Source organism: Mytilus edulis, chromosome 13 (assembly GCF_963676685.1).
Source record: "Mytilus edulis chromosome 13, xbMytEdul2.2, whole genome shotgun sequence".
In the NCBI taxonomy this organism is placed as follows: domain Eukaryota; kingdom Metazoa; phylum Mollusca; class Bivalvia; order Mytilida; family Mytilidae; genus Mytilus; species Mytilus edulis.
The window spans coordinates 46,339,372-46,365,877 of record NC_092356.1 but is presented as its reverse complement, the minus strand read 5'-3'; the positions used below and the strand labels follow the sequence as shown (position 1 = coordinate 46,365,877).

The 26,506-nt window shown below is 32.0% G+C and overlaps 2 protein-coding genes across 3 annotated transcripts in view; both read right to left on the bottom strand.

Annotated features, from left to right (window-relative positions):
* LOC139500046 (5-hydroxytryptamine receptor 6-like) overlaps positions 1–26,506 on the bottom strand; it is a 48,452-nt gene that overhangs the window by 5,538 nt on the left and 16,408 nt on the right. The window contains exons 1-2 of one of the 2 annotated variants that reach the window (XM_071288755.1): positions 25,798–26,102; positions 963–1,308 (exon numbers count right to left, since the gene is read on the bottom strand). The gene's annotated coding sequence lies outside the window, so the exon portion shown is untranslated. Of the gene's footprint in view, positions 1–962; positions 1,309–25,797; positions 26,103–26,506 lie in introns of those variants that run through there. The other variant, XM_071288754.1, reaches the window with a different exon arrangement.
* Positions 19,562–22,138, bottom strand: LOC139500045 (uncharacterized). The gene has a single exon (XM_071288753.1). It carries the CDS (start codon positions 22,062–22,064, stop codon positions 20,406–20,408), a length of 1,659 nt encoding a protein of 552 aa, XP_071144854.1. The 5' UTR covers positions 22,065–22,138; the 3' UTR covers positions 19,562–20,405.

The window sequence follows — 26,506 nt, the reverse complement described above, 5'->3', positions numbered from 1 at the left end:
TGACAATTAAAGTTGATAGAAAAGGTATAAGAATTGCAATGACGGTCGACCGGCATAACTCATCAGAGTTTTTGGACTTCCGTTTGAACATGAGATTACATTTGTATGTCATAGATAGGGTCAGAAGTTTTAGCTTGAAGCATGCCTACATCGTACCCTTCAATGAGTTGTTGCTAGGGTTCTTTTAAGTTAATGAAACGTGACACTCATCCTACACTAGGCTCTTTTTGGGATACAATATAAAATAATTAGATGCAGTGAGCATTTAACGTTTGTTTTTAAATTGCCGTGTGTACTTAAATAATAAAAATCTCCAAAGATACTAGGGTTATAATTTGGTACGCCAAATGCGCATATTTTTTTTTCTACATAAGACTCATCAATGGCGCTCGGTTCAAATCAGTTAAAAGGACACCTCACATACATTGTAGAACGTTAAAGAGCATTGGAAACATACGAAAATGTGTGCCGAATACCCACCAGTCTATGCCTGCGGTTAGGTTTTTTTCAAGTGTTTTTGAATAATTTAACGTTTTCGGTGCATGTACATCACTAGATTCCAATTGATTAGGTTTCAGCGTTCCTGGTGAAATTCAATCAAGAAAAGCGTTTCATTATTTTTGTTTAAATCATTCGCAAACTTACATCGGTATCATGCACTTGAAATTTTTCAAATAGTTGTTTTTTATAACACGAAAAACGTTTAAATTAACATGACTAACAATTGTATGTCATCCCAGGTTCGTGCGCTTTACATGTTTTGTTTTTAGCACATTAAAAACACAATATTTCTCTGATACACGTAATAATAACACTAAATCGTTGTTTTCTTTTTATTACGTAAGAATTTATAATGTAGAACATGTTCGTTAACATCTTATAATATTTATTAAAATAAATGAATAAAGGAACTAAAAATAAATTTAAAAAAAATACTGAGGTACAATCATTTAGTTTCTTACCTCTGATGTTTGTTTTCGTTGATTTTGATTGCCATAAATCGTACGGTGGCACCATCTTTGGCAGATGTCGTAACAGGCTTGTACTGAATATCGGTCCTATACAATGGTGATGTTATTCCATTATTTTATTCACCGATTTTATTGGTTGTTGTGACTAGTATAATTGCGGCTTAGTGAAAATTAATTTCCCAGTTTGACGTAATGTAAGTTCCTAACTGAGACCACAAAGGTCGATGGTGTAAGATTTTCTAAGTATATAAAAATTCGATAATGGAATTTTCTTCTCGTATAGCGTTGTGTTATATCATTATCGTCAATTTCTTGTCATCATCAAAGTGTCAGGATCCTGAAAAATACCATCAATGAATGAGCCAGACGAACATCATAAAAAAGTGACAATATTCAAACTCTTAAAATGTCCGATAAAAAAACGCCTCCAATGTAGAAGAGCAAGTAAATATATTTGGAAAACAGAAGTTAGAGATAGAATTGTAGCCAAACATCTTCAAAGTAGAAAAAACCCATTGAAAGTAGTCTTCATAACAGAGAAAACTGATGATCAGAACAAAACACTGCACGATCAACAATATCATATGATGTATATTCCAAGAGTATTGTGTTCAAATGAAATCACTTATTCATAAATAGAAAATAATACCGTTACTATTTTGCCTAGTAGTAAAATTTCGATAAATAACTGTTTTATGTTAAAATGCTATTTTTGATAATAGTTCTTCAACTTATAAGTCCTTCAACCTCTGTTTCATGTTCGGTCCACCCAACATGATAGAAATAAAAATTCCAACGCGGACTTAAATTATATATGTTATTGTCAAACATAATCACGACCATTTTAATTTGATTTCTAGTTCTTATTCAATAAGGCGGACATGACAAGGGCGTTGTTAAAATAAAATGAACAACACATATTATCATACTTGTACAATTTTATGTTTTCATGTTTTAGAGGTTGTAATTTTACATTTAGGTGAGCGAACCGAACACCTTATTCAAAACAAAAAAATCAGATTTTCGTTCATTGTTATATGTATTAATGTACACAGGAATAACAATTAAATAGAAAAAAAATACATTTTTAAAGTGTGTAAAACTTTGATCACAAATTTGCAAAATTCTGCATGTACTGACAAATAAAGAAATCCAATTTTCACCTATAACAATAATAATGTAAAATCTTTATATATGTAAATCAAAAGTAATATACTTTGTTATGGCCTGTACAGTCGGAAAGCTGACCCCGGTTTGACCCCATTTCTTAAAGCAACAATGGACGTCATGTGATTACCATATATGGGCATTTTTTTACCAAAAAAAGTGAAGCTCGTTTTTTAGAATTTGTAGTTTTTTGCATGATTTAAAACTAATTTCCTTTTAAGTGAACATTCTTGAGTATATAAGAAATATATTACTCAATTCAATTATGGATTAAACTTATTTTTTTCTCTCAAAATGTGTCTTCAAAGTCAAGGTGTTGACGAAAAAAATTGGTCAAAGAAAATTAAAATCGTAATTTTCTTTCTTAACTTCTCGGGAAGCTATGCTGAATTTAAATTATGTTATGTAACATAACTTGGACTATGATATGTCAAATTTGTGCCAGTTGATATGCTAAGATACGCAAATGTGCCAGTTAGATGTGTCGATATTTCTGACGAAGCGGGGTCGACGGTAATTCACGAGTTACGTCCCTTTGTTTGACACTATCATGAACAAACTGTTGTTATATCAAGCACCATATATATATGCTGTTATTTACATGTGGATATTATTAAAAATTATCTTATTAAATATATTTTGATACTGTAAACATGTGCCAAAAAATAGAGAAACACATGTTATCACTTTTCAGAACTCAGTCCCTGTGAAATAGGCCCTATGTGTCCCTATGTGCCATAATAGGGTTAATAATTTAACATTAACTTAATATTCCAAGAGTTAATTTAATATTCATGTTTTGGTTAGTATTTTTACTGCTGCAACCAAATTATTTTAACACAGAAATAAATGTCTACTCAATTTATACAAGGGGTAGTCTAAATATTCATGAAAAATGGATCAAGACAGTTACTGTATTAAAATGATAAAAAAAACAGGAATTCCTTTTCATTACTGACACTTGCAAGTTGGTCCTACCTTTTTCATTTAAACTTAAAAGAGATCATAATGAAAGTATTCTGAATGTAAAATCTTTATTATTTTAAATTTATAAAAATAAAATTAGTTTGCAATCCTTGTATGAACAAACTAAATATAACAATACATGTTGTCTCATTGATTTCATGCAAGTTATAGTTCTAATGAATGGACTCAAATTATAAAAATAACACACTAAACCAATAAATAAATGGTGCTAATCATGAACTTCAAAATAAATAAGAACAAAATAGACTCAGTAATATTTTTCCTTTTCTTTTTGAAAAAAATAATAATAGCATTAAAAAAACTATACATTTTTACATTTATATAAAAGTATTTCAGAGCAGTTTCTGGGGCTAAGTCAACAATTATGTTTTAGATCACAAGTCAAAATGTAAGTCACACTTCAGGTCAGTATGATAATGCTTTGAATAAGATTGATTAAAATGATACTCTGAAAGAGATTGTTTGAAGGCAGCAACCATTTGTTTTCAGGGAGGGGGGAACTATGGATTTTTTCCAGACAAGTTGAAAACAATTCTTCTCTTTCAATTTTAGCATTTCATTTAATGGCAGCTGAGGGTAAAACAAACATTTTTTTTTCTCAGGGTCAAAAACAATTATTTTTTATCCAAAAATTGGAAACAAACTTTTTTTCTTCAAAATAATCAATAGCCACCACCCCCTACCCCCAGCAGAAAATCAAATGGTTGTTGGCTGCCTAAGTTCAAATTTAGGACAAAACTTTCTCATTTACTTTTGCAGGATTCCTTTATCACAAAAAAAAATATATTATTATAAACAACGAATGTGTTTTATGTCAGTCATCTAAAGCAGTTAAGGTTGTGCAAAGACAGTATAAGATTTCCTTACCTTGTTTTAGTTAAGTCATACATTTCACTGACTTAAAGAGAATAATTAATCCAGTCAAATATTCACAGCTGATCTCGCCATTACTTTTTCAAACAAACATACTAAATATGTGTACATTGACTGTGTTCAGATGCCAGGTGACATCGATGTGTAAGACCGAAAAACTACAATGTCAAAAAATGTCTTTCTTTTGGAATTTAGTTCAAACGGGGTTTCGCAAGGGGTAAAAAAAAGAACGTTATACATGTTATACTTTATAATTTTTTTAAATTTTGAGATACGTATTATTAATTGTTTGTATAGTACATAGGCTACATATAGTCTTTGTTAATCTGTGAAAAATAGAAGAAAATAATTTTAAACGACGATCAACGGCATTACGGGATTGTTTAAACAGGGCCAATTTGACATGTTTGAGATTTTTTTACCTTTTGATAATAAACTCCATGCTTAACAAATCGAAATAAATCTATTTAAGACCCTAATGGCAAGTAGGAAACTGAAAAAAAGATAAACTTCCAAATTGGCGCCAAAAAAAAAATCCGCGAAATTAATGCAATTTCAGAATGGCGGGTTTTAATATCAGTCCCATTGTTGTCTTAAGAAAGTAGCAACAACGGTCGTTTCTAAGGGCTTGCTTTCCGACTGTGTATATATGTTGACATTATCCAGCATCTGTATATTTTAATAAATAGCAACTACAGGTGCTCAAATTTGCAGCGAATTGTAAACTCCAGATGAATAGCAACATTATAGGAAATCTTTTTTTGTTGCTTTTTACCAGTTACATCTATGAATTTTGTCTCACAAAGCTTGAAACATTATAACTTCTTTTAAATCGTAAATATTTTTTTAATTGTAACTAACTTCGGTACACTTTTTCATTTTCTAGAAATTTGGGAAAAAATACCAAATATCTGATCTCACATTCATTTAAGATTTAGAAGAGAAACGTAAATATATAAATATAACTTCTATAGTTCCCTTATGATATGCTTAATGTTTTGATCTCGTGTGCATGTAAAAAGTAATAATAGAAAACTGCTATCCATGTTATAAATGAAAAAAAGGAGCACAACTGTCATGGTCTTACCATTGGTGTCCCAGGAACAGACACAAAGAAAGGAATTGTTTGACAAAACTGTTATATTCAAGACAAATTACAATTTTGAGAATAATGCATCCATAGTCCACTATCTTAATATTTTGAACACTTAATAGTAACACATGCGCACAAACGAGTTTTTCGATCTAAATCTGTATGGATGACAAAGACATCAAGTGAATCAACCATATACAGGGTTTATTATATAATATACCATACGGAAAACATAATTTGGTTATACATAAAACAAAAGGAATTAATGTGATAAAAGTGCATTGATTTCCGTGCTTTGATTATTAAAAGAAAGAAGTCAAGACTGCATTAAAAATTCACGTGTATACATAACGAATCTATGTGAACTCCATTACACATTAACGGGTATTACGAACTCGTCTGATTTCATTAAAAATTCACGTGTATAACGAATCTATGTGAACTCCATTACACATTAACTTATATTACGAACTCATATGACTCTATCAAAAATTCAAGTATTTAACGAATTCACATGAGCTATTTGTGCTACCCCTATGGGAAACTTTTCACTTTTGAGAATAATGCATAGTCATCTTGTATCGAGATACAATGTATGTTGAGCACAGGCAAACAAAAAAGAGTTTATCATACTGAATTTGTACTATATATACAGAATTCTTGACGAAAGTCATATAGGGAATTTTTATTCATGAACATTTTTCACTAACATACCATTATGTGAAGAAAAACATGTCTCAGGTTGGGAGAGGCTTGGGCGCTCACATACATGCCAAACCCCACCATTTTTATTATGTGCCAGGCCCTAGCCAGGAGCCTGTAGTTTAGTGGTTATCGGTGGTTCATGTCTGTCATATTTTTTTTTTCGTAAATTGTTTTGTAATAAATTAGACATTAGTTTTCTCAACTGAATAAGCCAACTAAACCGTATGGGTTTGTTCTCATTGTTGGTCGTACGGTCGCCTATAATTGCTTACCTCCCTTTCATTTAAACTTTGGATGATTTGACTCATACGCGATCATACATCATCTCCTTATTGTTATGAGAAATAAACCAGAGGAATAAATGCCATTAAACTTTTGGTCACAAACATAGAACGTCATAACTTCATTAAAAATTCACGTTTATTATCAATTTAAATTACTCTTAGAAGAGAATGAACTACTAGGGCTGTACGTTTGTCATGATTTGACCATAATTATTCCGATTCCGAGCCAACCAGTTTTTACTCTTATTCCTTAATGCCGCGTGCTTGGCGGAGCAAATATCAATTTTAATGTTTTTGATTTGACTCGGCCGAGGTTTGAACCTACGAACTCCCGAACTCGAGACGAACACGCTACCACGAGGCCACCATGATGGTTTCATAACTAATGAATCAACTAGAAGGCAAGATATATACATCTAGTGAAACATGTAAGCAACATATATTCTAATGAATTGAAAAATCTTTGAATAAAAGAATTCTAAAGTTGCAGGGTAAAGTTTAACCTGATTGATTTTATGTTAATAAAAGTCAGTATATCTTGTGGTTTATTTGATTTATTACAATAAGGATCTGTTGTTATGGATCGATGTATTCTATTTCAAGTTTAAAAATTAAAATAAAATGTGTGTTGTTAAACATTTTTACTCAGTATATGGCCTATATATTTGAACGTTCATATGTTTATAAAACCTCTTTGTTTTTTACAACTCTTTGATGTTGCTCCGTGTAATATATACTTTATGAAGTTAACCAGTAATAAACCTACATAAAACTATTTATGTATGTTTCCAATTAGGTTGGATAAAATTCTTAAAAAAGCAATATAATCACATTTTAAACTCGTTTGGATCTCGTTTAAATCTCGTTTGAATTCGTTATAGGATTTACAAAGCTTCTATTCAAATGTCTTGTGTTAAAATTTGTGGCATATGTCTGATATTATGACAAAAACATTGAAATCCTATTTTCAGATATTCGTTAATAGTATTATTGAAATAAATCTGTTTTTAGTGAAAATTAAACATCAAATCCATGTTAACATCTGACTTTTAAATCTGAATTTAAGTAGCAATATCCCGTGTGTTTATTCATTCCTAATAAGTAGCCATTTTTACGTGTTATAATAAACTCTCATAATACTTCAAAACGATAGCAATTTCATTTCAGTGTTAACTAACTACTGTTTTGAATTGAGCAAAAACCTATTTTATGGCAGCTGAAAAGCTAATTTGTGAAAATAGTGTGCTATCAAAAATGGTACTACTGGATTTTTGGCATGAAACATGATATTATTTCTATAATTAACCGATTATTGTGCGAAATCTTGAACTTAACAGACAATGTTATGAGAAAATCAGGAATAAGTGTTTTATATCTTTGTTATTTTATTTGTTTTGTATATTTATTCACACGTTCAAAAACAAATAAGTGTAGCATGATAGACTCATTAGTAAATACCAAAGGAGTTTAGAGAAAGATCTACAACGCTTTACGGAAAAGTGATATAATGTATAACATGGCAATTTGTTGGCGCAAATCTCTAATTTTTATACTCAATAGAGAAATATTATTCTATCGTTATGGGGGAAGAATGACATCCTGTTATGTTACAAGTTGAACTGAAACATTGGACTCCTGCCACCCCTATCACCAAAAAAAATAAAAATAAGCACAATCATACTTCATATATTAACATGTCATCCAATTATGAAAATATTCCGATGATTACAAAGAATCTGAACAAGCCTTATTATCTGATTTATTGTATTATTACATTTTTTACATAAAAATAGTTGTGATGTCAAAAATTGACTTCAAACTATGCATTTTGGAGCTTTACAAAGCTGACTATGCAGTATGTTGTTCCAATAGATGTCAACTTCTATATAATTTGGTTTCTCGTGGAGATTTTACTCGCTGATAATTTTACTACATCTACTCTTGTGTATATAGATAAGTAAGTACATGTAGATGTGATATTTTTGTCAATGAGACAATTTTTTCACCAGATTTCAAATGAAATTGATGCAGCCAACTGATTTCAGCAATGAGTAAAGGGAACCAAACCGTATAGGAAGTTATAAAAGGATCCGTCATGACAAAACGCGGAAACAATTTAATAATTTTGTGTTTTTCTTTTTTTCTATTAGATTTCGTCCTTGCTGGCTGATAGACTGTGCTTTGAAACTTTGACTAAATACAAAAGAAATTAAAAAATAGACAAGACCTTCATTAGCATATGACTATTAAAGTAGTTTTGGACGATGATAGATTGAACAATGGTCAATGCCTCCTTTCTCGTTTACCATATATTTTCTTGTCCAGTGATTCTATTGACAATAACTTTGCTGACTGCAATAAACTGATGAGGGATAATGAATATAATATGGCGTAAATCTTTACGGAATGATTGATTATTTTGTAAACAGTCATGGTGGCTTGTTGGTGTTTGGATTGATTTTTAATGATATTAAAATGACGTTGATTGATGAACCTCCCCCGACTCAGGTGCTGACTTTTTATCCATTTTCTTAATTAAACTTTATGACGTCATATGTTACAAATTGACAGACAGTAGACATCTAGAGGTCAGTGTGCATCTTCAACAAACAGCAAATATGTTAAAACTCCCGCCCCATACAAAAAAGTCAAAATCAAGCGAAGTGTTAATAAATTAACACATTTCAAAACAGAAAAAAACATGCAGAGGCAGCGAGAAACAGTCTTGCAAGAGACCGACACATTTATTAAAAAGCACAAGACATGTTTTGATTTTTTTTTATAGTACACAGCCCTACCATTTTATCTCAATCTTGAAACACTAATTTACTAAAGAGAATATCGTAAAACCGCTCTGCAAAACAAACAAAAGATGGAAAATCTTTAGTTAGTATACTTACATAATGCATAAACTGAACATTATAAGTCCGTATAAATCAGATAGACCATGGTAGAGAGGTCCTGGCACTTGAAGATAAAATACCAAGTGGGCAATCATAACTTTAAGAAATAAGTATTGTCAAAAGAAAAAATAACTTGCAATGACGAAGAACAATACACAAGACACTTAACAGAAAACTTATTTAAAGTTTAACAACACGAACTATATAAAAAAAAACGTTTCGTCATATTTATTTCCACGCAAGATGTAATTCAATTAATCTATTTCAGCAAATTTACGGATTTTCCCACAATATATAACACGTTAAACAAGAAGAAATACTTTCAATAATAGGATGACAATAAATCTAGATAAAAGAAATCATGATCTTTATATAAACTAAGTATTTGACGTAAGAGACGCGTCCATTAAACAGTAAGTAACATTAATTAGTTCTACAAATGATTATCTTAGAAATGTTTTTAAACCTTTTTACACTGGGAGATGACAGTTCATAAAATTGAGAATGAAAATGGGGAATGTGTTAAAAAGACAACAACCTGACCAAAGAAAAACATATTTTAATCGACTCTAGTTATCCCCATTTTTTATCAGGAAATATAGCCTTTAAAAACCATTTTTCTATTTCAATGTAATTTCTGCTGGTCTGTAAAACGCATCGGTAGTCTCGTGGCAGGTGACTCGTCTCGAGTGCGGGGGTCACGTGTTCGATCCCCGGTAGGTCAAAGCAATGTTTAGGCTTTTTGTCAACATAGCACGCGGCATTAAGGAGTAAGAGAAAAAACGTTGGCCCAGAGAGATTCAGAATAATGTGTACGGGTTTACATTTAATCTATGCTTAAAATTTAAAGTTCGTAACTGTAATGTAAATGTTTACATATATAATTATATATATACAACTCGTCTAAACATCAACCCAACAATGATATATACAACTCATCTAAACATCAACCCAACAATGTTAGATCTGTAAATTTGCTTTCGCAAATTTTTTGTTCTTCCCTCGACGGGATTCGAACCCATGCTGCTGAGATATCGTGACACCAAATCGCCTGCACTGTAACCGGCGCGCTAGACCACACGACCACCTGGGCTTCATATTAAAATGAAGCTTTCGGTGTCCGGGTGTTACCTTTCCACGTCAGCTTTAATCTAGTGTCGTACTACAGTACATGATATATAAGGCATGAAGATGTAATTTTTACAGATCAGCTAATTTATCTATAGTAAAGGATCCTACAAATTAATGTAAGATACAGTCACAGAAATAATTATATTTGTAAGTTACTGTACGTCTGAACCAGTGACAACGCTACAATATATATAGGTCATCACGTTGTACCACAATAGAAATTAAAAAAAATGTACTTCTATATAGATATACAGATGGCATGTATGTAAATTGAATTAATACATGTAACAGATGTGAACCGAAGGCGCCAACAATGTAATGTATGATGCGAAAAATTGTTATTTCAGGAAATAAACAGTGACTTTTCACTTACAAAATCCATGTACAACAAAATTGATTTCATCAACGATTTGAATTAAATCCTATGTTCAGTGCTCAGTCATGCTAACGATCGAAATTAAAAATTGCATTAAAAACAAAATGTGATAGAAAGAAATTGTGATACAACCAATGATCGATGTAGGCAACGATAATATAAACGGGGCTAATAATACTGCACGTGATGCTCATTTCGACAATACATGTCGGTGATGGATGCCAAACATTTTGAAAAAAATAAACTTATTCAAGCGTTGAAGAGATGCTCAAAGGTTGAGATTTTTTAGCAAGTAAAAAACGGTTTATCCTTACAAATGTGTATGCTGGTACCAAATCATGGTATCTCGATAATATGTTGTCCGTTGTTGTTCATCTTTGTTTTACGTCATATGTGTGGTCTGTTATGCCGTCCACGGATATTTTTGTGCTACTGTTTTATGTATTTATAGTACCGTGACTGTTACTAAGACCCAACGAAAGCGCAGTGATAGAGGTTTGCAACAACAAATCAAATCCCTCAAGGTTGTACAATGATTTCATTGACTATAATTAGAAATAGAAGGACGTAAGGATTTATATATAATTCCAGGGAGACTTCAATTTGCAAAATTTTCTCAACCATCTTATAGCCGACTTTTCTAAATGTGCGAGTGGGTCTCAATATAGATTAAATTGTTTTTCTTTTACCAGAAAGTCTTGATTTTATACAAACAAACATCTTTACTAGTATGAAGAATAAGCTTAGAGCAATTTCCCTAATAAGAAGAATTTCCATTTAAAACTATGGCTTCAATTATTTTACTATTAGTTATTTTGGATTGTCACTGCATTGGCTTAAGACGATTTATTCCTTACAAGGAATGTTTGTTTTCCAGACTTAAACATATTAATGATTAAATCCTGAGATTATGCCATCAGGACGAAGGAGTTATAATGATAAGTTTGCTCTTTTGTGTACCCACATTTGGTGTAGGAGCGCTTTGCTTGGATTTATAAGAATGATGTTTTTTTCTGAAACAAACAGTTCATATAATTTTTTATATATCAACTAGATTCATCTATGTCTTTAAACTTTCCGTGTTTACATGTTTGTCTTTACTCAGATTATTTTTGTTTGTGGCGTGAAAACATGCATACTTGTCAATTTTATGAACAACCGTAACTGTTAACATTAAAATAATTCAATTCATATTAAGCTAATTATACTTTACAATTTCATTTTTAGTTTATAACGTCGGTTGTTTTCCGAGAACCAGCTTATTTTTGTTAGTGACATCATAGCAAAACGTAATCAAAGGAGTTCGTAAAATTTAAGTATGGATAAAAAGAAATCAATTTCTACGTCAATGAAACAACCTTAAACACAAACCAGAAAAAAACTATCTTAATGAACGTGTCGAAACAAGTGTTTTTAAATTTGTATTAACCCTTTCTATGCCAATATGCATACCTACTACTCATGAATCATTAATACTATACATGTAGATTTTTGTCAGCCGGTTAAGAACTTTAAGCTTGCTTTCAGTAACTATGAACATTTGTATGACAATATAAAATGAAGCAAATTTAATTGGGAAAATCATTCAAATTCATCAACATAACGAACTAGTACAAGTATTAATTGATTGAAATATACCTAAATATGTTAAAAAGTGTACATATATATACTATGATCTTCGTTGGGACAACGCATTTGTCTGTATTAATCTTCGTCTGATAAATTCGAGACCGACAGTTTGCAAAGCTTATAGATATAAGAAAATGTGGTATGAGTGCAAATGAGACAACTCTCGATCCTAGTCACAATTTATAAAAGTAAGCCATGATAGGTAAAGGTACGGTCTTCAACACGGAGCCTTGGATCACATCGAACAACAAGCCATAAAGGGCCCAAAAAGTTAAAAGTATAAAACCATTCAAACGGGAAAACATAGAAAACTTTTGAGCGCAGCGCATATCAATTTAAACGAACTAACAGCTTTTGTACCAGAGATTCACAACCTTATTTTTTTTAACAATCGCATAATTGTATGCATTAGACTAGGTTATGGCGCCATATTCTTTACGCCAATGAAGATATTATAAAGTTCCATTAGATAAATCATTTCATACAAAAAATGTAGATTAAAAATCATAAACGTAATATCTTCAACATGATACAATAAAAATAATGTAAATTAACGTAAGTAAATTTTTTTAGATATTAACAGAAAACAGCAGGTACATGTACCAAAAAAACGTAAGACATAAGGAAATGTCAAATATCAAATCTAACTACACAATTAAGCCATGTTAGCACAGCAATATTTTATCAATTGACAGACCACCTACGGTTCCATAGAAAATTATTGGTTTTTTTCCCTGTATAAATGCGCTTTTCAAGTTTGATTATAAATGCAGACTAAAATTTGTAGATGATATAACAAGACAATATTGCAAGTAGTATGAGGGAACATGAACCTAAACTTAAATGTAAAAAAAATAACCGACAGAAATTATTTTTTGTTGGTTAAAGGCTCGTGTTTCTTAATCATAAAATGTTTCTATATTTGACTTATTCAGGTTAGCATTTAGTCAAGACTTCGTGTTCTCATTCAACTTAACTGTTCAAATAAAAACATACTACTGAAAAATTATTACACCAGGGTTTTCGATATCATAGTCTTGTATGATTTTAAATTTTAGTTTCTTGTGTATAATTCGGAGTTTAGTATGACGTCCATTATCACTGTACTATTATGCATATTTTAGGGGCCAGCTGAAGGACACCTACGGGTGCGGGAATTCTCGCTACATTGAAGACCCATTGGTTGCCTTCGGCTGTTGTTTGCTCTATGGTCGGGTGGTTGTCGCTTTGACATATTCACCATTTCCTTTCTCAATTTTATATGAAAAAAAAATTATTAATGCCTTAATTATTTATTTTTTCAATTCTCCGACTTCAATTCTGTTACAATAGACCACCTAGAAAAGGTTGTGACCTACTTATTAGATAAATGAAGGTTTTATTATTCTACCAAACTTTCGTTAGTTTTGATTCAATTTTTCAATATATGCTTTCAAGCACAACTGATAAAATTATATTTTTTGAAATATGAATTTGACGCATCAGTTTTGCTGGGGTATTTTGTAAAGTTTCAGCAACACCCATATCTAAGAATCCAAAAAGCAACGCAAAATTTGCTAGTCAAGATTTTTGATATTATGACTGATATCATAATGATTAATTTCTGTTTGAAATACAGCAACAATCAGAGTCTATAATACTTTAATCAAATTTCAACAAAAGGAAATGATAACAGTGTGGTTCCTGTGAATCATGTTTTTACTCGTGTTTTATGAGACTGTAGCGTCACGTTCATATTCTAATACTATAATATCTATTATAATCAGAGTAATGCATTATATATACAAGCACAGCAGTTTTATAAATATATAGAGGTTGTTGTCCTAATCAGACCTTGATTAGTCTAATATACAAGTTCTATTTAGAGCGTAAAATGTATCAGGGGATTAGTTGTAATCAAAATGTTTAATATATTTCATTGTTATGAAACACAATTCATATAGAAGCTGACGTAATAATGAAAAAAGGGTGTTAGTAAAAATATAATCGCCAATTAACGAGCAGGACATTACAAGGGGATCTTTTCACGAAAAAATATTACGACAAAAAAAAAAACCCCATACATGATTATAAGTTACACTAAAATGTTCATGACTAGCGAATATTTTTTCTCATACGATTTGTTATAATATGATATTTAAAAAAAAAAAACGAGTTCTCTAATTTTACATCAAAGTGGCGGATCCAGAAAAGGGGGCACTCTTCCTATATAACCAATCATAAAAATTATTTTTCTAACAAAAAGGGGAGGGCCCCCATGCCCCCCTGTATCCGCCTATGGATCAGTACTTTGTGTGTTGTGTCTCATTGCTAGTTGACTTTTATTCTGCATGTCGATCTGATGTGTGAAGGCCTCTCTATCGTTTTTTCACTTTAGCTTATATAATGCTGTTACAATACTGTCAGTGGTTATCGCTGGTTGTTGTAGGTCATATTTTTTCGTATGTTGTTATATCATTTTGAGACCTTTTATAGCAACTATACGGAATGGGTTCTGCTCATTGTTAAAGACAGCCCGGTGACATACTACCACGTCACTGGACTTCAGAAGATTGTTGTCTTATTGGAAATCCTTCCACATCTCCATTCTTTTAGAAATATGGAAAAATATAAATCCACTGAAGTATAACATTCAAGAACTAAAATACAAAATAATCAGAAACAGTGGGAGTTAATGAAAAATACACGACAATGACATTTCAATCCCACACTTTCATAGTAAGGTGTTTAATTTAATTCGAAACACTTTTTGTTTCTAATTCGGCGATGAAACAATGACGCACAAGCAAAAGAGGCAGAAGACGTGATTCCCACAAAACAACGGGGCTGGTGACAGGTGTTCTAAAAGGGTACACATTGGTTAATCATTTCCTATTCCCCGGGTAAAGTTTGCTTCAATGTTGTTTTTTTTAACAATTTTGTGGAGGCACTTTGGATTGATTGTTCATACACGTATCTTATATTGTGTTTTTGAATCATTTATAGCTTTTCTGTAAAAAAGATGGAACAGACCTATAGGGTACAAGTCAATAAGACTGCAACCAAACAATAAAAAACAATTAAAAGAGACTTAATGGGCAATAGATTTCCACAATATACAGGTATAGATGCCATATTTCAAGTTTTAAGTTATCTATAATAGTAAGGTATTAACAAAAACAAAAACAACCAAAGATCAGAAATCAGACAGAAATCAGCAGAAATCAACAGAACACTCTCCTAATAACAAAACAACTGTTACATACATATTAAAGGTGAAAATGTTGGAAAATAGCACTAACGTGGTTCATGACTTGGGACAAGTTATAACAGAAAAACTTCGTTGTGTTTGCTGATTAATTTCATGCATACGTTTATTTTACTATCACTGAGTCGGTATCACTGCTGATTGACTGAGTTCCATATAGTATTATAGAAGCCAAGTCGTCAATGATTTGGTATTGACATAATAAAATGGTTAAGTTGGTCTGTAAATGTCCATCCATTCATAAATCATAATTATTATATATTCTTAAACTACTATTTCAACCCCCTCACATAACAGATAACGTTAAATATACAGTTTAATGTCTGATCTGTTTAGGCCACTTTATTGTTCATGCTTTCAAAAATCGTTTTTAAGAATCACGCGATACGCAGGAGAAAATTAGAAACGTGGTGTTTTGTTTTTGTTTGTTTCATTTTTGAAATGTGTGATGTCAAGAAAACCCTATTATCGTATACACAGAACGAGAAAATGACGCAATCAATAAACTACAAAAAGTTATTTTCAAAAGATAATCAGCTTTATAATGGAAATGACATTCAGAAAATCTCAGGTGAAATAGGATTATAGAAAATTACAGTCAACATGGATGCTAATTCTTGGTTATTAGCATCTGCAAAGGAAATTCACCAATGAAATAGTCTGACAAATAATGACTAGTTTAGGTGTACTGTTCCAAAAGGAATGGCGCACATATACGTTGTATGAAGCATTCGAATATTTTTAATTATAAGGATTCGTCGATTTGGACAAAAAAGGTATCGTCTATGTCTGAAGGACTTGTCACGTTATCAAAATATCAACACAGGGTTCGGTGATTGATCGTGGGATTTTTAATTTAAGTAATGTTATTGATGAATGAATAAGACCTTCAGCAGAAGGAATACGACCTTCATCAGGATTCGCTAAATTGATGAGGACATCTTAAGTGCGCCTAGAGTAAACAAAAACAATAATGCGAAATAAGGAAACTTATTCCATAGTCAGCATTTGTATTTATTAATTTGTTTCTTTTTTAATGTTCGTTGTATGTTACAAGATCAATTGATTGGTTTATCAAGCTTACGAATTATTGTTAAAATTGGTAAATTACATATGGATTTAAATGGGCTCTTATTTCAAGATATGGCGCCAGTGATTATCATTCCATTATATAAACTGCAGTTTTACTAATTTCTTTGAATTTCTTAAGTCATGCTGATTATGAACAAAGTGATAAGTTAATATAAGCTGTTTACGCCAAGTCATAAAAATGTAAAAACAAAATTATTATGTGTGCACAAAGAAAACACAACATATTAATTTCCATATTTTATAACAGCTAGATAGTTCTATCATTTGTATTTGAATCCCTCCTTTTAGGCAGTTTGTATTCATGCTAAAACCTGCAGTCACCACATTGCACTACTCAAGTTTTTTTTCGAACGAGTTATAACGAATTTAAAATCAACTGTTATCTCAAGAAAACCTTAAAAAAATATAGGGATATAGAAATATGGTAAATCCTGAATTTTAAACATACGAAAGTGTAACCTATGCCAAAGGGGTGTCTGCTTGGATAGGCAGGATGTATGAATACATAGCCACTTCCGCTTATTTGCAGTGGTGACGACTAATCCAATCCCACATATAGGTAGAGAATCAAACTTTTACCCCTTTCCAACATACCCCTACTTTCTGTAATAATTCCTGCTTTTCACCATACTGACTTAATTTGAAGAGCCAACATATATTTTATAATCAATGATGTGTTCCATCCCTGAAAATGCATGAAGCATTCGCCAATGAACATTAATCCAATAAATGAAATAATCTAACAATATCTTTAAAATAATCACTATGTGCTGATATTGCTTTCATCTTTTCATTATTATAAAATAGAAATGAACCTCATTTTCATGATTGTTGTTTGTTGATGTAGTTCATACATTTTACACGTTTGTCGTTTTGATATAGATTAGACCGTTGGTTTTTCTGTTTGAATGGTTTTACAATAGTTATTTTAGGGGCCCTTTATAGCTTGCTGTTCTGTGTGAGTCAATGCTCAGTGTTGAAAGCCGTACTTTGACCTATAATCATTTACTTTTACAAATGGTCTCATTGGCGCTCATACCACATCTTATGTCTCTTAAGCTGTAAATGTATAAAAAGAAAAACCAATGTATCAAAGTAACTAAAAAACGTACAAAAACGTGGATACATCAAATCTAAATCGAATTCATTATCTGATATTATTTTCAAACCGAATGGGTAATATATTACTAGTATACAGAAAAAGTATATACAATATATATGAGATATACAGAATAAGCAAATAGCCCTCAGTGTACAGTTGTTAAAAACAAGCTCATGGAGAAGCTAGCACAGTTTTTCAATGAACGATTGAAATGTTCAAACGGATACATTGTACATAACGCACTCAGCTGTGATTGACAGTTTGAAAGGTCGTCAGGCTGCGGACCAGTATTACCTAAATTAATCTTTCCGGTTTCTGCTCTAAAGACATTTCCACTGTCAATCAACGTTGAATATTGGACAATTTCAGTTCAATGAAACCACATAACATGCACGTGATAACAATAGGTTGACATGAATATGCCAATAACTTGATATGAATAGGAAATAAATGAATGGAATATATATTTTAAACTGCAATAATACGAATAGATCTTTAAAAGTTGGTTAACTCACTCATTCGTGGAAACCAAAGTGTAAAAGAGAAATAGTAGAATGCAAAACAGAACATTTTTAATCAAAGTTTTAAAAGGGTATCTTTGTTACTATTAAAATTTGTTGGGTTAATTGAATTCTGTAATATATTATTTTAGCTTTTAACCCCCTTTTATGATCCATATAAAATCTGTAATTTGGCCCAATTATGCTTTTAACAACCTGAACTATCGGGCATGTACAGACCAAAATAAACCGTCGGGTCTAATCATAGAATGACTGCTAGTGAGTCTAAACCATCGGGTCCAAACAGAACAAGCTTAAGTATTAGGTCTGAACAAAACAATATAAACCGACATGCCTACACAGGACAACATAAACCGTCAGTTCTAAAAGGAAAAGCCTAAACCGTTGGGTCTAAACAGAACAGCCTAAACCGTCGAGACTAACAAAACACCCTAACCGTCGGACATATACAGAACAGCTTCAACCGTCGGGACTAACAAAACACTGTAACTGTCGGGACTACACAGAACAGCATCAACTGTCGGGACTAACAAAACACCCTTACTGTCGGGCCTAAACAGAACAGCTTACACCGTCGGGTCTAAACACAAAAGCCAAAACCGTCCAGCCTAGACATAACAACCTAAACCCTCAGGTCTGAACTGTCGGGCCTAAACAGAACAGTCGTATAGTACATAATCAGAACAGCGTAACCCTTTATACCTTAAAAGCAACAGTCAATACCAATGCACCTAAGCAAAAAGCCTAAATCGTCGGAACTTAAAGAAAAGCGTCGACCGTCGAAACTAGACAAAATAGCATAAAACGTAACGTTTAAACAGAACAGCCTAAACTGTCAGGTATAAACACAACAACATAAACCGTCGGGTATTAGCTGAACAGCCTACGTATACAGTGGTGAACCTGTATCTTCAATATAGAAACAATAACCAATTATAGTTATTTCCAACAAAGTCTTTTCAGAAAGTATCAAAGAGAAAAAAATGGTTCGGCGGAGTTTTTCATGAACATATCTTTATTTGAATGAATCTCAGGTGAATTAATTTGTTTATTCAGATGACAGTCCCATTACAGTGATGGCTATTTATAGCACATCCTGGTATTAACGGAATAATTGCTATTTTATGTAATAAATAAAAGCTAAAGTTTCAATTTGTAATTAATTTTACGATGAATAATTCAAAATCAATTGTAACTTTATTTAACATTTATCAAAACAACTTTGTTTACTGATACAACACAGCTATCTTTTATGTTTTAATTATCAGAACGACATTTACCAATCAAATTGTTATTGTGGGAATTTATTGCCAATGTCGTCGTTCACTTTATTGTTGTTTTTAAAACGATACATTACAAAAGATATATGAGAATTAATTGAATGTTCACCGTAATAATAGCATGTTGAAATACATGTGGGTCATTCTCAAAAAATGTCCAAATTCAAAACCAGAAGATTTATAAAAATGATAAGCAAGTCTAAGATAAAAAATGACTTTAATTAGAACTCTAACTTCTGCAAAACATGAAAATACAACTTAACATCAACATGAACAATAACTTTTTTGTAAAAATATCATAAAACATACCCTTGCTGCTTGCAAGTGTCCATGGAGTTACCGATTAAGAAAGCACTGATATTTAAAATTGGTCAATTTCAGATTATGTGTAAAGTCAAAATAATAGCCTGAGTATCCAATATATGTGTTATCAAATTACGTCCACCTTATCCTAAGTTCCAAAGAAGTGAATTTTTCACTTTCATACACTAGGTAGAGGCATAGTAAAAAACAACTTTGTTATTTTTCTCTTAAATCTACTTTGCAGGATCAATTTCATTTGTTTAATATCCCATTGTGTAAATATTATTACTAATATCATTTGAGAATCTTCTTGAATAAGTTTATTTGCAATGAATTAAATATTTAAAAGTAAAAGAGGATGGTAACACAAAGGACAAAATATAACAACAATGACATAAATAGTATCATCAATGACATTTTCAGCTAAAAAACCGTTATTTATCAAAAGGAAAGAAAAAGTGTTATAAAGAAGGTATCTGTCAAAGAGGATTTTAACATAAACTTGGTTATTCTATGATTGTCAGAAATTTCTTAAGATTATTCACTTTAAAACATCATATCAGTAGGACCGGTAACTCCAAGGACGTACCAAAAATAGATGAAATACTTTTCTTGTAAAACGAAATTTGAAAAAAATGAAATATTAAGAATTTATAAATTTGCAATAAAGAAAATCAGTATGTCTTTTTGGTCCCTCATTTTATGCTTAATTTGACTAAATTAAGAATGCACAATACCAAGTCAAATGTTTAGTTTTCTGAGAGCACTTTCCCACAATTGATTGTCTACAAAATACTTTTGTCCTACAAGTCTTGGTTCAGGAATGACTCCTATGATCTTATCCATACCGTACCAACATTTATCTCGAACTGCGAGTGGCCAATAAAACGTACTCGTTCTTAAAGTCTTTCCTAATCTATGCATACAAGTGACATATACTTCAGCTTCATCACAATCTATTACTCTGCCAGGATATGGCTTATTGTCATATTCAACGAGAACATAACGATCGACTAGGTAATGGGGTGTTACATCATTTGGATCAAAATTCTCAATAGTATCCTTTTCCTCCATTTCAATATCTTTCAAAGCTGCTACAAAATGATTTGGAACCCAGTTTTTCTCATTCATATCTGTTCTTGTTGATGTCCACATTACATAAGCTGTTTCAAGGCCTATGTTTTGTCTAGGTAGGATTAACCTATGAAGATCATTGCGAACATTTGGATTGCCTAGCATAGGATACACAGAAAATAATGGTCTGCACAAAATACTTGAAAGTGAAAACAGTTGCCAGATTCCCATATAAGACCTGTTCTTTGTAATTTTTATTACTTCCTTTTGGTATACCATTTCCACTTTTCGCAAAGATAGTCTTTCATTTGGAATATACTCATCTGAGTACATGGCATAAGTCTTTGACAAAGCGTTGTTTGTATATGAATTATCTGTACCCCGTTTAAGATAATCTTGGTCTAGGTAGCAATCCTTGAAAATAGTCTGTTCAATAATCATTCTGACCCGAATCTCTTCTGCTCTTTTCTGGTCACCAAAGGCAAATACACTGCCTGTATAAGGTAGACAATTACCATCCGCTCCAATCCTAACAGGAGTCAATTCAAGTAATTCCTTCTGAGAAATATCCCTTGGAAATATTTGAAGAGAATCCTCATCAACACTGATGCCTGTATTCAAAATAGATGGAAAATAGTTGTAATCTATGTTGAACTGTTGTCTTTCTATCTCGTTCTGTATCTTGGTGCACATTTTGTGTACATCAGTAAAAGTTGTACAACTTGCCAAATTATTTAAAGTCTTTAAGAAGAATGCTTCTCTGGTACTAGAATCTGAATCTTTAGGGACATATTCATCAGGTTCTTGATGATCACAGGATTTTTTATATTTTGTTTTAGCTTCTTTATCTTCTTCACTCTTTTTCGAACCACTTTCTTCTGGAATTAGCCCTCTCAAATTGCTGTCTTCTCTATCTTTTTCTTGGACATGTTTGCTATTTACTATTAATACTGCTTTTTTCCAATTATGTCCATATTCCGAACAACTCTCAACACATGTGCAGCTGACATCTCTGTACCAAATTTCCCCACATATTGACGTTCTTATCTGATGCAATTTGAATGTTCCAGGTACAGCTTTTAGATTCTGAGATGCTAGTAGATGTGTTTTTTCTGCAATATGTTCTTTTACAACTTCATACAGCATCACCAAGGATTCTTGCTCTTGATTTCTCTCCACAAAAGACTTTGCACTTGTGATGTCCGTTCCACGTAAAACTAAATCGTTTGCTGTTCTCTTTAGTGTGCCACCAACACCATCAGGGACCCCTTTCCCATGTCCACTCTCATGAAAATTCCAAGTAGCCTGTAATCCTCGTTTTGACATTTCCTTTGATAACAGAAAAAAGTTACCTTTCTGACGGTACTGGCTGCATGGGCCATCACTGAAGAAATGTAGTGTGTCTACATTTTTGTTTTCATTTATAATTCTATCTAAAATCGGATCAAGAAATGCCCAGATAGCACTTGGATTGTGGTCTAGGCAATCCGAAACTCCGCAAAACGTTTGGGTTCTTCCTTTAGTGTAATACACACCTGTGTGCAAAGTGATTTGTTGCTTGGATGCACCGAAATGCATACTTTGAATTTCTGTTGAAAGCTTGCAAAGGAAGTTCTCAGCAAAATCAATGTGTATTAAAACTTCATTTTCTTTTAAGTTTTCTTTCATTTTCCTGTAGTGATTGAATTGGTTGGTGATATTGAAGGTGTGGACTTTGAATCTTTGCATTTCACTCGAAAATGTGTCTATCAAACAATCTATACTGTCAGTTACCTTTTCCTTAACTGTTAGTGTGACTTCTTTCTCTTGATTATTTATAAGTCGGGTTTCCTTCTTTGTTTTTCACTGAAACCATTCAGTATTTATAGTACTATCAGTTTCTGATTGAAGAATGACATCTTTGCATTCCATACATCTTCCGTACATGCAATCCATTTTGTTAATGTCACAGGCAAACATCTTAACGATCTCTTGTAGTCTTTTCGATGGGAGACAGTTTAAACCGTGAAGAGAATTGACAAGAAATTGCATGTTTTCGTGGTATTTTCATGCGCATGTTTCTCTATCTGAATCCTTCGGTGGTTGAACCCAAAATGGGCGCATTCTGCAGAACGTTGGATAACTGATCTTTATATCTGTATTTTCAAGGATAAATCTTTCGTGAATAATCTCAATACTTTCGGTCATAACTCGTCTTTGCTTCTTTATTCCATTCTTTGTTACCGTATCCTTGATTCCTGGTGTGATTCTACTTATGTCATCTCTTTCATAGAATGAGCAGACTCTGTCTGTCAACCTTTTACTTAGTGAGCCTTTCTTTTGACGTTGTCTGCCTGCTGTAAATCTAAATTCATTAACTGCTTCTGTAATGATTTTGTATTTTCTCATTAGCTTGCCCCGTATAATCTGTGATAGTGCCTGCTTTCCTTTGTTCTTTGATCTGTACTTATTCATTAGTTCTGCATTTAATGTGTATTGGAACTGTAGTGCTTTCTTTGCTTGATTTTTCATTAATCTCCTTTTAGCTCTGGATCCTTCACCTTTTTCAGTAGACCAATGTCTTAGAAGTTTTCTGGCTTTTGACCTTGGAGTGTCTTGACCTGTTGGTGTATTCAAAGAGGATTTCCGTTTCAATCTTAACAGGCGCATCTGAAGCCTATGTGCAAGTCGTTTTTGCTTTGCAATTTCCAACTTTAGCTGGTCATTGTCCCTGTAGCACTTTGCCATCAATCTTTTCTTCCTGCGTGTACTGTGATGTTCTGGAGGGATTTGTTCTAGAGCTGGTTGTGGTGAAGAAGGCGGTGTAAGAATGGTGTGATTACTTTTCTTTCTTTTTCTTTGTTTTGATTTTATTTTCCTCCATTCTTTTCTCTGCTTCCTTTGTTCTCGTGGTGTCATTTCAATGATGCGTTTGCGCTTTCCAACACCTATGTCACTTTGATATTTTGATTTACATCTTGCAAGGAATTCTGCTCTTCTGTTGGGGTCACTGTCTCTCTTTTCTCTATAACGACGTTGTTTTTCTGCGTTCGTCAACGGCATGATGCTCTGTAAAATAATTTAGATAGATAAGATGCAAAATAAATGATAATTTACAAAATGCATCATGAGAAAAACGTAAAATCATATCAAATTTCGAATTCAATAAACATACAAAAAGATTATTTTTTTAATCTGTTTTTTTCCCTGGTGTTACTATTCTTTTTGATGTTTGTGGTTGTATTATTCTCTACCGAACATGTATAGAAATGTGTTATTAATTATGAGTTTAGGTTACCTATTTACTCAATATATTTCTTATTTATAAATGTACTTTTTTTCGTTCTTGACGCTTTATTGTTGTTTATGTGTCCAGTGTGTTACCATTATTTTCCCTGGTGTTACTTTCTCACTGATTTTATAATAGTGCATACGTTTTGTATTGTTTACATATATCATGACTTACACTCGTCTGTTTTGGTTTTATATAAAATCGAAAAATGTTATAAAATTCTTTTATATCATCTTTTTCATAGGTTTAATTAAACATTTGTTCCTTCACATAACCGATTCTGTCCATTATGTTACTTATTTTTAGGTAACATAATGGACAGTAACACCAAGGATATATTTACGGGAAAACATTACCAATTGGAAAATTACTGCTCCCCAGTCACAAAATAAAATCTCATGTGCAACGTATTTTCATAAGCATTTCACTTGTCTATCTTTTTAGTTTATGCTTATTTATAAGACAACCTTTTTTTAATAACATCATGGACCTAAAAAATACTTATGGTGAAGTCAATACAAACCTAAACACTGAATTTCTTTGTATTATACACAATTGTCGTCTGCTTTTGTCACAAGATGTCTGCAAAGGAAGTTGTCTTCAGGGATCCATCATTAAAGAAGAGTTGTTGTAAGGTACATAACTCTTACACATTCTAAATTGTATTTGGTAACAACAAGGACATGGCAGATGGCACCTTTGATTTTTAATATTTTTTTCATTTTTTTGTAATTCTTATTGAGATATATGTTCACATTTGTAATTAACAAAAACATTTGTGATGTAAAACTAGTAAAAACTTTGCATTTTACTTCACAAGAAAGTTGAATTCATTACAGTAAGTGCTTTCAATGGCGAAATCACATGCAAAATAAGAGCAATCTGGAGGTATTGAAGAATATTTTTTTCCTTATAATCATACCCACAAACATTTAACTGCCGTTTCTGAATCTAATTTGCGTCACCATTCACAGTACAGTACATGAAACTTGTTTATATTGTATATTTTTATTGGAGTCTTTCGTACACAAGTATTTGGACAAAATTTGAGAATGACCCATGTAGTAAATAGCGGCTGCAACATACACAATGTATATCAGTTTGCTTTATATGTTGTTAATCTTTGTTAAAAAAAGAGGAGTAGTTTTAAAGTAGACGTAAGTTAAAGAAACCAAATAGCACTAGCCAAAATTGATATATATGTCAATGTACGATCTTGAATTACATGTATATACAATCATCTATACTAAATGAAAAGCCCTTAATAAACACAGAACTTCTGGGTTTTTTTCCTCAGCAAAAGTCTTCTATTTCTCTTTCCGAATAAAAGAAATTGATAGAAAATAGATTATATATGTTCAAAAAAACTCTTATTGTATGAAATACAGAATTTCGAGTCTCAAAAACAAGTCTAAAAATAGCAAAGGAGGAGGGAACAGAAAAAGTTTGCACAGAATAGAAAAAAAAGCTAGCGTTTTAAAAATATTTAGTAATAACATTTAAAATATCTGCAATCAAAGATTGAAAAATACCGCACTTGTCCGTTTGTTGCCTGAGCACTCACTAATTAAGATCGACATGCAAAAAAACACATATTTTGTGATAAGTTTTACGAATCGAAAATAGCTTTTACAACGATTACCGTTGTTTCGCGTATTTAATGCCATTTTCCTTCAATAACACTCGTAACAATTTATTGCAGAGCAGTATGGTATTGAACCCATAAAGAACAATACTGAACTTCATTAAATTATTTAAAGATAAAATCTAAGAATAAAAGTTACTTACCACTAATTGACTCCTTACAGAATTTACATTAAATCATTTCGTAAAGTTATAAGCAGGAAATTTCACACTTGTACACTATTTTAAGAAGTCCAAGATATGTAAATGTTTTTCTAATGTTTTTACTAGAAAACAAGTGTCTTCAATTACCTAATGGTATATATAAATGTCCTCCTACACCGACAATCTTGTTCTTTTGATCAATATTCCAAGATAATAACATCATAAAACGCAATTAAATTCACACAACAGGTGGGTTACCCTTATGGAGACAACGTACAGTTGAATTTATCAATATTATTTTTTTAGAATTAAATCTTATGTCGTATCGCTGTGTTCATAGTTGATGACCGCGATATTATATAGGATTGGAATTCTAAAAACTCAACTAGTTTTCCCAATGGACATTTCTATAGTTGTATCAGTCAATTAAGGACATACGCAGCTTGCTTTTGTCATGTACACAGTAATTCGAGTAGCTTTTTAGCGATGATAACTGACCATAGCTATAAGTACAAAACTTTTTGTTCTGGTTGACTTAACAATCCGGATGCTAGACAGGGTCGTAGGGGTTTCCGTTTTTCGAATTAATAGGTGTTTAATTTGATAAAAATATTGACTTATTGCTCTGTTACATGTTCTAAAACATATGCTCAAGAAAGGAAAGTACAATCGTATTACGCATTGCAATTAAAATCATTTAAATAACTTT